General features: G+C 33.5%; 1 protein-coding gene across 1 annotated transcript; it reads right to left on the bottom strand.

Annotated features, from left to right (window-relative positions):
• Positions 1 to 7,936: 7,936 nt before the first annotated feature.
• LOC134230178 (multimerin-2-like) lies at positions 7,937 to 10,303 on the bottom strand. Its single transcript, XM_062711951.1, has 3 exons — positions 9,574 to 10,303; positions 9,141 to 9,269; positions 7,937 to 8,352 (listed from the first exon to the last, which is right to left on the bottom strand). Exons 1-3 carry the CDS (start codon positions 10,286 to 10,288, stop codon positions 7,967 to 7,969), a joined length of 1,230 nt encoding a protein of 409 aa, XP_062567935.1. The 5' UTR covers positions 10,289 to 10,303; the 3' UTR covers positions 7,937 to 7,966.
• Between the last annotated feature and the right edge of the window lie 7,568 nt (positions 10,304 to 17,871).

The raw sequence follows: 17,871 nt of genomic DNA, 5'->3' as shown, positions 1-17,871 counted from the left end.
GTGTGTGTCGGTGTGTGAGCTTTACAACTTGTCTTTGTTTTCTGTGACTTGATTTGATTTATTTTTCAAAATACAAACTTTAACTTTTTATTGCTTGACTTTCGTTTAATAAATTTTCATCACTTGTGTTAATTTAACCAAATATATTCTATTAAAATAATGATTCAATCTTCTTTGTTAACTTTAAATTGCTTGAAATATAGTGTAAAAATCCAGAATGAAAGAAATGAATGTTAGAAATGAAATTATTAAGTGTCGGAAAAGCATTGCAAAATTCCGGAAATCAAACGCAGTTAAAACTGTACCCCCCCCCTTACCTAAAGAAACTAATACATGTATACACTTCGATGCTCGCGCATGATTGTTGGTTAACATTATAATAGGTTATGGATTAATCATGGATTTCAACACCAGTCCTGACCTGTACGTACCTGAACAAACTAACCAACTGACATTCTCGACTCTGAAGGAAAACGTATCATTTGAGGGAAAGGGTTACGTATCGCGATGAGAGGAAATTTAATTGTCTCTTTTAGTTCAATAAACACGAAAGAATGGCTTGGAATATCTGTATGCAACTACATGGCTTGCTCAGAAACAATTTTGAATTTTTTAAAAAAAATTTCTAATTATTCATTTTTTTCTCTCGTATTCTGAAAGCTCGGAATGTATATATTTGGGGGGCTCTTCCGTGTAAAACAGCATGTATTTAGTTACCATCATGTACCCGTAAAATCGTGTCATAGTGATATTCTTTTTATTCGAAGAAATAAAAGGAATACATTCGGTACAATGCAATTATAAGTTATGTATCAATTCATGCAAATCTCAAAGTTGCTTCATTTACGATTTTCATGAGAACTGGAAACGTCACTTCCACTTACAATTTACTGTGCAATGTTTATAGGTATTTGCTAATTTAAACAACATCGAAAATTTTTCTGATATAAAGCAATTAGAATAACTTGATATAGGCCCGCATACATAATTATTTCAAAGTGGAGGGGGAGACGGGGCCTAAAAAATCGTCGTACCACGTGTGTACCTTTCCAATAATAGAATCATCCGCACAAATCAGAAACAAGTTGCAGTATTGATATCCCCAATTTTTTTTTAAATAATGAGACTATAATAGACTTCACAAGGGTAGAATTGAACATTAATTTATCATGTTTATGGTACATGTGCAATTAAAATCACTATCAAAATTGGCAGAGTTATCGATAGGTCGTCCTGTGTCACCCTTCAGTGTAACCGATGAACTCGTCCATAGATACCTCAGCAGATGAGAAAAGCGCGTGTAAACGCAAACCCTTCTATTCATTCGTCAAAGAATAGAATCTGACATTCAACACTTTTAAATCATGTTCAAGAAAACCTTAAAATTTGTGTATAGAAATATTCTTACGATTAGCGCAAATGACATTTTTTCTTAATCTTAAATCTAGGACTCTAGTAAAAATCAAAGAGCGGTAATGTTGACCTCACGAATGTATACAATTCAATGCGCTATCGATAAACGGGTTTCATAACCATGTGATAACTGTACACACAAAACACGCACACTGTACACACGAAACTTTCAGGGTCCGAGGAAAATTCACGATGCATGAATTGAATGACAGTGAATTATCTTAATTTTGAATTTTTTTAAAAATAAATAATGCTTCATTGAATATTAATACTTAAAAATATTTTTCCTCTCTCCCGTCTTGTTCTTTACACTAAACACAGGGAGAAAGTTGTCTCTGAATAATCTGTATGACATCCAGCTAGAGAATACGTTAAAAATTTTATTTCAACAAAGTTTAACATTCAATTTAGCTAGGTATATATTATTCTTATCCAGTTAATTTCAGTCATACGTGTTATATGCGTACGCATATAGAATTCTTCTTCACTTGCCGTATAAAATCACTTACCTGTACACGGACTATAAAGTATTCTGCTCATCTAATAAAACATGACTAGAACAAAATAGCGTTTTCATGAGATCAATAAGATGCTAAAGAACCCATTTCAAATGTTTACCGTTTTTAAGTTATAAAGCAAAAACTTTCGAGCGCCCTTGGCCCCTAATTTGAGGGGCCAGCCCCTTTTTAATGATGTCAAATGATAGAGCTTAAAATTATGCACAATATTTGTGAAACATGATGCACAATATTTGTGAAACATGTCTTAACAAATTATTTTTAGTTTAAAAGATACATAAGGAAATAGATGTAAATTTTTGCGCTTTTAGGCATTCTTATTTTTGACCCCTATCTAGCACCGTTTTGAGCGCAGAAATCGAAAAAGAAAAACCGATGTGCACAACTTCAATTCTTCTAGTATTTAAATGCAGTAGACATTCTGCTCCAGCTTTTGTCGTTTCTGAGCCTTTGTCTGGAAACAAACAGCACCAAATTTTCATTTAAAGGGAAATAACTCAAAAGCGGAAGGGAATTTTTGAAATGTATGAAAACATTTAAATTGAGTTTTATAACGTCCAAAAACTCTGAAAATTTGAGCGAAATCCGTTAAGAAATGAGCGAGTTACGAGGTCTCAAATTTGGCGTCTGGGAAAAAAAAAAGAATAATAGGAATAATCTTAACCATCAGAATCAGTAGAAGGTCTTCCGCCTGAGCGGAAGACCTTAATTACTATTACTACATGTATATATTTTGTAGCTAGGAACTGAATTTACTCATTGTCTGGATAATGGACCTGATTATAGAAGCATTTCTGGAAGCATTTAAAGAAGACATCTAACTAAAAATAGCTTATAATTTTATAATAACTTTTTATAAACAATTTTGTACACTGATTAATATTCACTGAATGTCATAAAAACCGTGATTTTATGAACTTTGTTTTAATAATTGTAATAATAAAGTAATCAAAAAGTAATCATGATTACAGGACTTTTTTCAGAGTAATCGATCAAATTACGATTACTTGTAATCAGAAAAATGGGCGATTACTGATTACTCATGATTATTTGACAAACTGTAATCGATTACAGCTGATTACGATTACTGATTACGATTACCCCATATCTGTATTCAATCCCAAAGTCCATTAAATAATATACAAAATAAGAGCAGAGCAAGAAAAGCGATGTTATTTTACTATATTAATTTAATTCCCTATCTCTTACATTTACATACAGAGGTGGGATCAGGCGCCATGGAGGAGTGAGCATCCCCTGCTGACCGGTCACACCCGCCGTGTGCTCCTTGTCATGATCGGGATGTAGAAATAACGGGCTAACAATAAGCACGAAAAACGTCAGTCAACATTTCATTTAATGATAAATTTTATTTGCTGATAATGTCATTGTATCGACCATTATAGAAGTTACGAAATGATAACCTGAAACGAATGTTCTTGTTTCACCAACTTGCTTGTCAATGATTTACCTCGTTTAAGAAAATGTTCATACGTAGATCATGCTCTTGCGTATCGAATCAACTGAGATATATACCCTTGGTATGCAGGTAATGAAGGTCTATTGCTGCATGAGTAAGGGAAGTTAACGAAAGAAAAGTTTATTAAAAGTCATCAAATTTGTCATAAAGCTTGGTTGTTAAATTACCATAAACGTCTTTTTCAAAAAAAATATCCAGGTATGAAACAGATGTGTCAGACTCTGTGGTATCTTTAAACTCAAACTCTTCATGATATATCGGATCGACGTATGAATGGAAATTACCGTTGTTAATTGACAATACATCGTCGATATATCTAAATGTCGAGTTGGAGGCATGTGTTTTCTTCTTTTCAGACCTTAGAGTTTGCACAAATTCTGTTTCATATGAATACAAAAATAGGTCTGCTAATAACGGAGCGCAATTGGTACCCATGGAAATTCCAATAACTTATTTAAAGTTTACGAGTTCTATTTTTACTGAAAAAGCAGCTGTCATTGATTTTAAAAAGTCTGGACTAAAATTTATCGTGGGATTAAATGGTTGTGTATACATAAAGTTGAAAAGTCGTACGTTTTAGCGGTATTTTTAGTTGATTTTTGGTAAAATCTTCTGATTTAAAATTGTCTTAAAGTTCTTTGGAATTTTTGAGTATCCGCATCTGATTCACACCAATTCTTGAATATATTGTTGCACAGTACTCTTGAGGTCTTTCCTTAATTTCTGTCAATATCTTAGTGAGATGTAACGAAAGAGGCATGGTTGAACAGTTACTGGAACCCGCAATGCATCTTTGTTTGTAAGGATTCTTATGAAGTTTCGGAATTCAATATATATAGGGTAGTTAAAATTAATTTTGGCTCTGTGGAATATTTAAAATTGACATATGATTTTTAAGAATATCTTCCTTAGAAAGGGAAGTGTGAGTATAAGTAGGATTACCACTTGTAGAATCCAATCCAAGTTCTTCTAAAATACACGTACAATCTGTATACTCAGTAATGAGCCTTACAAACGAAGACAATATTGTTACATGCTTTGTCGGCATGGACCAGTACTTACTGATCATGTAATCTATCAATTTTTTTTCACTTCTGGATTATTGAACACAGAAGGATATATGAGGGGTTATCAAAAAGTTCGAGGAATGAGGCTATAAATTTAGTACTATGTAGTCTGTGCTTTCAGAATTTATATGGAACATCAAACAACACAAAATAAAAAAATGTTGAAAATTTTAGCCTGATACGATAATTATTTTCCAAATTATTATAAAATGAAAACGACATAATATGATCACCCGGCGCTGTCGTCGGTTATTCATGACGTCCGATAACGTCATTGACTTTTCAATGCCCTCCTCTCCTACATACACTTTTTAATGAGAGTCCCTGAAGCTGAGTAAGGACTTATACCCGCCTTTTTTATATGACTTTACAATGTCATGAACAGTGGCCTTCAATGAATACAATATTCCAGATGGATTAATACATTGGGAGATATCTGCGCTTGATTGTGCCGGAATATTTTGCTTTGGGGAGTTCAGTATCTACAACACATGATCAACGTCATTTTTGACGGGGTTGATTTTTCACACCTTGACTGCAAATTGATATTAGCTATGTATCCCTTTACTCTCTGAATCTATTTTGATGACAAGTACTCTGGATGCATAATATTTCTCTGTAGCCAGTTTGGTCTATACTAGTTTTTTCTGGGACAAAACTTTATAGAATGTTGCACACATATCTGCGTTAACGGGATTGTTGCATGTCAAATAATCATATTAAAGGAGTTTTTCTCAGTTACACACATAAGTCGAAATAACGGCGTTTTCGAGGTTGCGCTGCCTGGACATACCATTGCTCACAAAAACATTACTAATTTTAAAAAAAAATAAAATTCATGATTTGTGGTTTATTCTTTGGATAGAAAAGATGATGCTAACTAGATATTTCAAAATTCATTGATGTGCCTTTAGCGGTATTAATTTTATGGCGCTAGTCCTCGAACTTTTTGATAACCCCTCGTATGTTTTTCATATTGCCCCTCAATCTTTTAATACGCGACGTAAACATGGATCTGATACATTTAATTCATTCTGACAAAGTTTAAACATCTTTTTCATATTTTGCACATTGTCTAGAGTAATTTTCAACAGAATCTATAATATTTATGAAATTCAAACGCCAGTTGAAGGAGCGGGGTTATGTATTCTGCTTTAAAATACACACTTTTTAACTACTTTATATAAAGTGCTAACTCTTTTCATGTATATACAGGAAATACCATACACATCGAGAACGTTCTTATAATTAATGATATTATAAAATCCTCCAAAAGTGGCAAAAATTAACATGAGTGAATAACAGTTCAACCTTCAGAAATATCTATAAAATAAAAAACACTTCCCTTTTCAACACTTTTTAGCCCACAGACACCTGACCAATGGTTGCTGTTATATCCTCTTTCTTCTGATATTTTATAGACATTACCTTTGCAAATTAATAAACTCTAATAGTTTATCATATTACTTCGATATAAAGTCTCCTTGCACATATCGCCCAAAAGTTAATGCTAAAGTAAAAGTGTGAAATTTTGGGATAAAAGTTGTCAAACTTCAAGGTCAATTGCAAAAGGTTAAAATTGGTTGTGCACACACACAAAAAAGATCTTGTCACAAAAATACACCTGTGAAATATGAAAGCCATAGTCCCACCCAGTCTAAAGATATGGCCAAGATTTATGCCAGAAAACTATACAAACAGACAGAGGGACAGGTAAAAACTATATACCCCTGAAACTTCGTTTACGGGGACATAAGCATAACATTAAAGTAACAACTTTTTCATCATTCAACATTTGTTTGTTTTTAGTTGGTAAAAAACTCCTAAAATCATTATATGTAAGTGTAACATGTATAACGGGGAAAACTATACTACATGTGCCATTTTTTGGAAAGACGTGCACACCTTTTTTGTGGTTAATCATGTTTTATGCTACAACCCCCATTTTGTTAAGGTTTCGTTGACACTGGCAAACGACAAAAGACATTTTACAGGTTTTGAGCTGACCACACTTTCTTTCCTTTGTATCATAGGTCAGAGGCAATTTAATTTCGTACTTATTTTTACAAATTTAATCAACTCTATTTTTTAATGAGAAGTTTGCAACCCCATTCATAGAAAACCAATATTTTATAAGATCTTATTTTCTAAGCTAGCGCCCCTTTTCGCGCCAGTTTTAAAACGAGGGATTAAAAATATATAACTTTTGAAAAATAAAACTTCATTTTGATTTTTGCAAATTATTTATCCAGGGTAATATAGAAGGGATTTATAATTTATTATAGAAACTTTTTTCTGACACCAGTTAGAAGATAACCTTTATAAGATTAAAATGGCCACTGTGAAAACTTACTGTATAAAATGTAAAAAAGTTTCTATGAATGCGCGGACGTATCTTTGCTCTAATAGCCAAACATTTTAATTTGTTTTCCTTTAATGGGGATAAAACAGTTTGTATTGTTAATGAAAGGTATTGTATAGCTTTTATTCCTTATCTAAGCTTGAAGGAGTTCAGAAATAACACTTCAAAGTATGAGGCAGCTTGATAATACCCGTATACATTCGCCTAACAAGAATATTCCTCGAAAACGAGTGTTTTTTGCATCAAACATTGACAAGGGGTCATTATTCTACAGGGTCATTTTTCTACAATGCACACGGAGAAAAACGACCCCGAGGCCATACTTTCTACAGAAAAGTGGGTCAAATTTCTACGTAGAATATTGACCAAGGGGTCAAATTTCTACGTAGAAAAATGACCCCCGGTCAATATTCTACGGGGGTCACTTTTCGTCGTGAAATCGGATCGACGTAAAACAGCAAAATTCAATCAATCAAATTATCATGCCGTACCTTTAGTTTTGGGAGAACCAAATCCAGGTGTATATACAAATTGTAGAGAAACATAGAATCTCACAATTTTAATGTCGTACCTTTGCGTCATTAATAATTGACATATCTATTACAACATTCATTCTTAGTTTTTTATTCTGTCTGATTAAGCGGAGCAGAGGGAAAAATATGGTTAAAATATTCATTCTTACCATATGGAAGGCATGAACATAATAACAGTAACTTTTAAATACAAACATAACCAAACTTTATTTTAGATGCCTTTTTAATGGATTCTAGTTGGTCTGGTTTATCGCTCAAAATCAAATACAGAATGATTACATATGAGCAAATATTTTGTATTTTCAGCACAACCATGGTATATGTATGAAACATAAATCATCAACATAATGATTTAATATTTGAAATATTTTATTATGAATATGATAATGATAACATAAGTTTTGCTTGTAAGAGAATCTAGAGAGCATTATTGCAAAACATCTTTTCCGCAGAAAAATAATGTTCTAATACTTTTAAAACACGCAATGTGATAGACACATAATCTTAAATAAAGTGCAGTGTATAAACTTAAACAATAAAATTGAAATCATTTATTTTAACTTCATTTTATAAATTATAATAAAAGAAATGCATTATATAAGAAAACCAGAAAAAGTGGTGTATGGAATACTGCCTGAATAGTATCCACTACCTGTTCGATGTTTTATCCACACGGTATCATCCTTTTCGAGACGTGCCACTAACATGTTTGTCCCTGTTTGAATTGAGGAATCCGCCACAGCTGTCACCATGGAATTTCCATTTAATACCATATACAGGTATATATATCGAGAACTATAACTAACTACGGTTACAAAAAATTGGTACATCCCCGCGACAGGAGCCGTGAAGATCCCGGTGTTTCCATTATAACCTCCTCCAATGTTGGTGATCACTTTTGAGAAGACCAGTACACCACTGGACCAGGAAGACGAGTCTGACGGCATACCAGCTGTAAATCCCACCTTTTTGGTTAAATCTGAACATGAAAATATGATTATTTGGCAATTAGAGTTACACGTGCATAGATTTCACATACAACGACCTAGAAAATAAAAATCAAATGAAAAATAAGATAATTCATATAAAAAATAAGTAAATTTTTGTCTATTTAATGAATGAATATTTCTATGCATTTTATAGATATAATTGAATGCGCAGATTAAAAGATGTAAACAAAACTGAAAATTTGTTTGAATAAAGAATTGATCTCATTTGTACATCATGAAGTATAAGACGTCGCTTAAACAATACAAGAACCTTTTAACATTTTATATTTTAAATTCAGTGTTAAGCGTTGTTTAACGTTGATAATGATATATCCTTTTATCCTTTTGGAGAGAAAGGTAACTGTACTTGTGTTATTAGGTACATTAATTTTGTATCTTTGTTATTTCAAAAATGTACACCCAGCGCATGGAAAATAATTATTTCACATCAAATTAAATAAAACATCTGTATTTTAAACTTTGCAGTGGGAAACACGACCAAGTGATGCTCCTTTATTACGACAGTGGCATCCACCGTACTCTTTAAGAACATCGCAGGCAAAAACCTGCTCTATTTATTGAATAATTTGAACAGGAGTCTAATTATAAATCATCATAGATATCTCAATATAAATTGGTGGGTAATTGTGACTGGTGTGTTTTATCCTCCATCAGCAAATCCTTGAAATAATAACTTTAATGATACGCTATTTCTAGATCAATTCTTGTTATCATTTTTATTGAACAATTTTACATTTCATTTCATTTTGGTACTTACCACAGTGATTATTTGTCACATTCATTCGGAATACCTCGAGAGAAGACACGGCGGAAGTGAGCTTTAGATTATCCATCTTCGATTGTGTGACTTCGGCTTTAAGGGTATTTATTGTACTGTCTATGTCCTCTGAGAAACAAAAAATATATGTAATATGTATGGATGCAAATGCATATAGACTACAAATGCATTTATCCTGCTTTCTTGCAACTGAAGTCCTGTTCAGAGAACAGCAAACTATCATATTTGACTATTTCTTCATAGAATTAACAGTTTTGTGAAGATAAAATTTTTGTTTTTGTTTAGTTTTTGTCGTTTTTTAATTTATTGTGTGTGTGTGTGTGTGTGTGTGTGTGTGTGTGTGTGTGTGTGTGTGTGTGTGTGTGTGTGTGTTTTGTTTTCAACCAAAGTTTTACTATGGCGGAATACATACGAGAAACAGAGGATGTGATATTGTTTTGAAATGAGCTCAGATCGTTCTCAGTCGCCTGGAGTCTTCCCTTTGTAGCCATTAAATCCGCATTCAGATTATTCATAGATTCATTCAATCTCTCATAATCTTTAGCATGTTTTTCTTCCATGGTTTTGGGTAAGGTTTTCTCCATGTCCAGTGTATGTTTGTTCAAATCCAACAGAGTGACGGATAAATATCGAACCTCGGTTTTTATATCTCCTAAAACGGTAGATATATTTGTTTCAAATGTCTGTCTTTTCACCTCCATATTTCTGTCTACAGTTCGCTGAATCTCGAATAATTCTGTCAAATTTTCTTTGGCAATTCCGGCATTTTCTTTTAAGTTAATAATGACATTGTTTAATTTCTTGTTTTGTTCTTTTAGCGAGGCAACTTCTGTTTGTAAATCCGATATCAAAGACGAGCTTTCTTTTTGAGACTCCTGCAAGGAGGTAATAACTTGCTTCATGTCGACCATATCCTTCATCAGTGTATGGACGTTTTTCACCAAAGAAATTCGGATAAGAGTTTCTTGATTTAGCAGTTGTCGGAACACGTCTGTATTTTTGGCATCGACTCTTAGTTCTTCTATACTGGTCAAGTTTTGATTATCGTTGCCTGTGACCAAGGATAATCCCTTAACAAATACAAATGAGATAAACATCACAAATGCCGACCAAGTCTTACAGTCCATGTTGATGTTCAAACTATTGTCTGATAAATGATGAAAAAATATGATATTCTGTGGAAGTATTATGTGCGGATTTTCATTTCAAGTGTCTGTAATTGAAACAAAAAGTAAACCAATTACTCTAAGTGTACCATGAGGAGATAAAATTGTTATCTGTTGCAAGCATTATGTTTTAGAGGAATTATGACAACTACTTGCGGTTTATTCACTTTTGTTGGAATTTTATCCCTGTGGAAAACGTTTTTTATCAGATCTTTTTGACGACCTTGTTGATTTTCCAATATTTATCAAGCTTTTCTGAAAACGTGGACCATACGATGAATACTCGATTTCTTCTTTGTTAAAGAACTGCGAACGATAGTATTGTTCTCCCGCCTACCTCCAAGTCAATTTACAAAAGTTAACATTTTCGATGAATTTTTTATATTTTTTTATAGATAATTATATGGATTTTCATAAAATATCACTTATTTGGGAAAACAAGAGAGATAACTCTAAAATTTTGGTAAAACTTGAGTTTTTCACAATAGAAATCAATGGAAAACGGAAAATATTTTTAAAACATCTTTACCCCCCGTGTCACAAAAATTCCTTTTTACAGGTAATATGGAATGGTATTTCACAAATTCATACCAAAGCTTTTTATGTGACATGGGGGGGACATATGATTAATGACGAAAAACGATAAAAATGCTTATTTTCCACCAATTTCAAAGCGATATACAACTGAAACATTATATTTTATTGAAATATTTATGTTTTATGTAATAGCCTAAAACATAAAAAAAGATATAAGGAACATTTAATCATATCCAAGACTATTTCAAAATACGGTGATGCTTGAAACTCCTATTTCAATTGAAAATATCGTCTATCCCCCTTTTTTCAATAGCTGGAATTATGGATAATTTACTGCTAGGTATTAGAACGATATATCAATTACCATTGAACTGTTCTTTGTATTAAACAAAAATTTTATGGCCAAATTGCTATTCATATTGAATTAAGTGGTTCCAAAATGTAGGCGGGAATCGAGAGTTAGCGTGCGTGTATCTTCCTATTCAATCATCATAAGAGCACCAAGATATAAAATTTTATTCCATAGAATTACGGGGAAATTTCTATTTATTTTCTATTCAAAAACCCTATTAGTTTCAATATAACACATCTTTATACCAAAGATTACTAGTAGTTGCATTTTACCTCAATAAGAAATAATTTTAATTTTACTTCTATAGTTTGCTTATAGTTTATTATATGTTCTTACCTTGGGCTAAAGCGATAAAGAATGGGTGGACTTAACTGCCGTGAAAAAAAGTCGTAAATTGAAGTTTCAAAAAATGAATTTTTCTTTACATTATATAATTCATCGACATCTTAACTGTGTATAAATGCCAAATATTTGAATAAAAAAAATTCTATTCAAGGAAATCTAAATCAAAATGTAATGTATGGGTCGAGAGAATTTCATGAATATGAATAGATAATCAGGGTCACGGTTTTTTCAACGTCTTAATACATGGTCAGCACATGTTTGTCGGCTGTTCTTAAGAAACCTGTAGTTGTATATTGAATAAAATTCATATTAAAAGGAGAAGAGCCGACAAACGTATGCTCACACTTAATTTTACAAAAAACAGGTTCAAAACAGTCTTGCCGCTTCCATTGCCATGACTGTGTTAACCTAGATTTCATGACTCCGATTGACCTGCTAAATATAGCCGCGATGAATACAATTATTCTAACACGTGACCTCAAACCTATTCAGAATCGAGAGCGTGTTTTGTTGGTCTGACATTAGCAGAATAGTGCATTTCTAATCCGTTGTAATCACTTATTTATATTGTTTGTTGTGTTCACAAAAACAATTAGACATATATTTTGATTTCATATTGACGTTTCTGTCAGTATTATAAGGTGATACTTTACACTTATTTGAATATTTTTGAGCTTTTAAGTAAGGTGAGATTGATTTGGATAAAATCAATTTTAGAGGGGCTATAAAGGATTTTTTTCCGTCTGATAAGGTAAGTTGGGGCGATTTGAGATAACTGTTTATTCTCAGTAAATTATCAGAAGAAATAATGCCGAAATTCTACAGTTGTATTGTTTGTAATAAAAGGGTTTCTCCAAAGTATCGTCGATTTCTCAAAGAGGTAAAATATGCAGCATTAAGAGAAAACATTTCTGTGTTATTAGATGCTGACTGTATTTGCGATAAATGCCACAAAAGATATTCTAGGGGTAAATTGGGCGAGGTTGCCCAAAATGAAATGAAGGTGACCACATTTTATTTAGGCACAAAATGTTGCAAATATTGTGCAGTATGTGGAATGAAAAGAAAATCTCTAAGAAGAATACCACAAGTAGCACGGACAGATGTGTTTCTTAAACACAATGTTATTTTGTATGATAATGCCAGAGCTTGCTATGTTAATTTTGCCGACAAAAACTATCTGAAAAACTGCGATGTACAGAAATATTCATTTCGTTTCAAGCGAGGAACAACGTCCTTGACCTCAAATGAGCTATTGCAACAACTGAGTCGCTGTAGAGAAATACTCATGAAAAACAACGATTCTCGGATTGATTTTGAAAACAGAGATTTTCTGAATAAAGATGATTATGTGTCTTTAACATGTTTAACTCCTGATCAGTTTGATGATCTTTGTTTGCAAGTCGGTAGTTTTAAAACCAGAAAAATTTCAAAGAGAACTGCAGTCGGAATATTGCTTACAAAACTCCGAACAGGCTTATCAAGTAACCTGCTGAAAACATTATTTAACATTGCAGATAAATGCTGCGTATGTAGAATTGTCAAGAGAGCCAGGAATGTTTTATTGAGACATTTCGTCCCAAAACACTTAGGCTTTGACCATATTTCAAGACAAAATGTTCTTCAACATCACACCACGGTCTTCGCGCGGGAACTCTTGGCATCTGGTGACCACAATACAGCCATTCTTCTTATTGATGGAACGTACATTTATATTCAAAAAAGCTCCAAATATACATTTCAAAGAAAATCATATAGTGTTTATAAAGGTCGCCCACTGGTGAAGCCCATGATGATTGTTGCTTCGGATGGCTATATAATTGAAATGCTGGGTCCTTATTTAGCTGATGGAAGAAATAACGACGCTGCTATTCTAAATAAACATTTGCTCGAGGGAGAGAGGGGAATTTTGGAATGGGCTAGGGAAAACGATATTTTGGTTTTAGACTGTGGATTCAGAGATTCATTGGATGTCATTAAATCAGTTGGGTTACAATCAGAGTCACCATATTTTTTGGGTAGGGGGCAAAAACAACACTCTGTAAAGGACGCCAATTTATCGCATTTAGTTACAAAAATCAGATGGGCAGTAGAATCCGCGAATGGCAGACTAAAAAGATGGCAGTTTTTAGCAAATGTAGTGAGCAATAGTCAAATCCCGTATATTGGGGACTATGTTCGTATTGTGGCCGCTTTGATCAAGGCCTTCCGTCCGCCTTTGGCCAGTGATTCAGTTAATGACCACCAGATTGCAAAAACTATGCTTAATAAATCCAAAATAACAGTAAATCCACTGAAAGAGCGCTTCATTATGGACACTGGTAGACGAGCAGCAGGTATCAAAATGACAAAGGTTGATGCTCGAGACGCAGCTCCAGATTTCCCACATCTGTCTGAGGAATACTTGAGATCCCTGACCTTCGGTATCTACCAGTTAAAACAGGCCTCCTCATACTCAGCTGAGCATTTAGATGAGGACGGTGTTGGGAAAGATGTACCTGGTATTTTACAAGCAAAAATTCAATCCCGACATGTGTCGTCGAAGTGCCATTATCTTTGGATACAATATGATGCTTCGGATGCAGAAGACCCCGTGAAATTATGGTATTGCCAGTGCAGGTCAGGGGCTAGATTGGTGGGGAGTTGTGCTCACGTAGCCTCTGTTCTCTGGTTTATAGGGATGCAGAGATATAAAGAGTCTATTGTACCTAGTTTGATGCCAAGTAACATACTGGACTGTGATTCTACTAGTAAATAATTTAACACCCCTCCCCCAGCCTTCCATAGCTGAATTATAATCTTGAATGCCCTTAAATGTTAAAAATAGGAGCATAGAAGTTCTGAAGTGGATGCGGTATGTTTACAACTATTCATAACATACTCTAAGCTAAAATAAATACAGACAGCCCTAAGTTCGTCACCAACAAATGAATCAACAATTTTGTTACTACAATGTACCCCTAAAAAAGAACAACAAGAGATGTTTGTAAAACACGTATGCCCCCTCCTAAAAATAATTGGAATTTTTCAAAGTCGAAGGGGCATAAATCTGTCCAAAACAATCTGATTGTGTCCAAAACAATACTTGGACTAGATATTCTTATGATAAATCTATATACCATTTCATTTCGATATGTACAAAACTGCGAAGAAAATGATCGGAAACTACAAATCATTGAATTTTTTCTAAGTCCAAGGGGCATTACTCTGTCCTAAATGTTTCGATCATACCTTAAACAGATCTTGACCTAGATATTCTTACACGATAAATCTGTATTCCAAATTTCATGTCAATATGTGCAACCTCTGCAATGAAAATGAACGGAAACTGATGGTGGACCGACAGATAGACAAACAGACGGACAGCAGTAAAGCAATATGTCCTCCCTTCTTCGAAGGGTCATAAAAACTTCAAGGCAGGGGATAAGATCAAATGCTAAAAGTAATAAAATTTCTAGTTACCTATTTCTATTTTGATCCTACATTTATATATCTGTTTTGACTATCAAAATACCGGTAAATAAAAACTCAGGTATATCAAGTATTCCGCGGACAGATGTGGTAAAATCAGGAAACGTACCCCCACCCATTCCCAAAAAGTACACAAATAGCAAAATTATCATTCTGGAACTTAAAATTGCAACATTCAGGATTAGATTTAATAAATGCAATTATTGAACTAGATGCTGTCATGAGACAGTAATACCCGCACTATGGTGTTTGCCTCTAAATATACACTCATTCATATTGGACTTTCCAAGGAAGAAGTCAAAATAATTCTATAATTATCACCGTACATGTATTCGTCAAATTGAACATAAAATTTTCAGATGACCATATCAACTCTGAGCCTCACATATGTATTTTAAAATACTTAATTCATAACCAGTCTGAAATAACAGAATTTAATTAATGATTGAAGTAAATTACTTAATTAGATTCAAATAAATAATTTTCCCATAATTTGGAACTTTTTAAATTTACTTTCTCAACGACATAAAATATTATTTTAGTACAAAGCGTTTTTGATGAATTTATCAAAATGTGCAAACTGATTTTAGTATTTGGTCGGGAAAAAAACCCATTGAAAATACAACCCGATTAATTTGTCAATGCCTATCCCCCCCCCCCCCCCACACACACACACACTCTCTCTCTCTCTCACTCTCACTTTTTTTTAAAAACATAGTTTAGTTTATTATGATAGTTTGAAATTTGTTCTTGTACTAAACAGTTTTATTTTTTACATTCACATTGGGTTTGCGTCACCCATTATCATATTTATAGATATCACCTCTCGGCACACCTCGGCCAATTCATACTGGCAACGGAATCAGCAAAGGTTTGTCGAATGAGATTATTAGCACATGTATGCTGACGATGCAGTGTGGTCAGTTAAAATCATTTGTGTTTTAATTGGATTATATGGATTATATTTCATGAATTCGTTGTCACGACCTATGACATTCGGTAAGTACAAGATTTAGTATAGATTGCATAAAAATAAATAAATGCAAATGGTTAGATTGAAGTTCAAAAAGGGTCAACATGGTCAAAGATCATCGCATGCCACAGTCGACAAATTTCACATTGTCAAGTTATCTCCCGTTGCGGACATTCAGTATATAACAGACGCAGATCCAGAATTTTTTTTTCAGAAAGGGGGGGGGGGGGGGTCACACCTCAGTCAAAAAAATCAGCCCAAGATTTCCTGAGATGGAAATAAAAAATAATAATAAAAACAATGATGGTGGAGTCCCTGTTTTCTAAGGGGGAGGATGTCCAAAGTCATTTTTATTCACTACAGTACATTATAGTCTTATTTAAATAACTGCTAATTCCAGGGGGGGGGGTCTGATATCCCTAGCCACTGACTCCCTGTACCTGAAATGACAATTGATCTTCTGACTCCATAATAGTAGAAAATTTTTTCATTTGACTATTTATACATATTTTGTTTCCTATGTTTATGTACTTTTGTTTGTCCACGGAAACTTTAACCTTGCCCATATTTTTTAAGTGGATTGGGCTATACACATGGCTTCAATATTTCATAGGTAAATTTCTTTTGGCAAAACCTTTTAATGGGTACCACCAATTTTGACCTCTTGATCTCTTGACCTTGGAGTTTGACCCAATTTTACAAGAAAAATACCTTGAACTTGGCGTAAGTTTTGAACAGGTGGTGCTAGGACTTTCATGCTCTTACATGTGTAATCATTGTGAACTTTCAACAGGTATAATTATTTTTGACCTAGACCTTAGAGTTGAATCCAATTTAACTTTAACCTTGGCAATAACTTTTGAACAGGTGAGGAAGTTCTAACTTTTGAACAGGTGAGGAAGTTCTAGGGATTTCTCCCTTTTTTCACATTTGTATTCCTTGTGACAAGACTTTCCCTTTGATACCAACAATTTAGACCCTTTGACCTTGACCTTGGAGTTTGACTTACATTTGAGAAACTTCAACCTTTGCCAAAAGCTGCCATAACAGTTGCTGTCACAACAAACAAACAAATTACTAAAAAAAAACACAGAATACATGTACATATTTTATATTCAACAGATATACATCTGGTCATATCTCTAGTTCTCCCTTGAATGAGACATGGTGATATAAATTTTAAAAAATTAATTATAAGAGTTGAAAAGGTTGTGCATATTGAAATATACTAAGCTCTGCGGATGAATTAGATATACCAGTTTAGCTTTATTTTGCTACCCAAAGCACCTTGATTAACTATTTATAAGCATACTGTTTTCTGAAATGTACTGATTTCTGTTGTCCATCTGTTTATCTGCAAACTTTTCACATTAACTTCTTAAGAACCACTGGGCTAATTTCAACCAATTTACATTTAAATATGCAGGGTACTTTTTAAGCGCCCGGATCGATAGATCCCGGACGTATATTGTTTTTGTCCTGTCTGTTTGTCTGTTTGTCTGTTTATCTGTTTGTCTGTTTGTCAACTTTAACCTTGGCCATAACTTTTGAACAATAAGGGATAGAGACTTCATATTTGGTAAGCATACTCCACTAATAAAGTCCTTTCAAATGACTTCAAGGTCAATGACCTTGTGACCTTGACTAAGACTTATATGCTAAAAATAGCTTTTTCCACTGTTTGTCATAACTTTTGAACCATAGGAGATAGGGACTTCATATTTGGTATGCATACTCCACTAATAGAGTCCTTTCAAATGACATCAAGGTCAATGATCTTGTGACTTTGACTGTGACCTATATGCTAAAAATAGCTTTTTACACTTTTTGCCATAACTTTTGAACCATCAGAGATAAGGACTTCAT

The sequence above is a fragment of the Saccostrea cucullata genome, unplaced genomic scaffold (assembly GCF_032062105.1).
Source record: "Saccostrea cucullata isolate Sc308-1 unplaced genomic scaffold, CSIRO_AGI_Scuc_v1 ctg5027, whole genome shotgun sequence".
NCBI classification, from domain to species: Eukaryota; Metazoa; Mollusca; class Bivalvia; order Ostreida; family Ostreidae; genus Saccostrea; species Saccostrea cuccullata.
The sequence above is the reverse complement of the archived record's forward strand: the minus strand, read 5'-3'. Positions and strand labels throughout refer to the sequence as shown.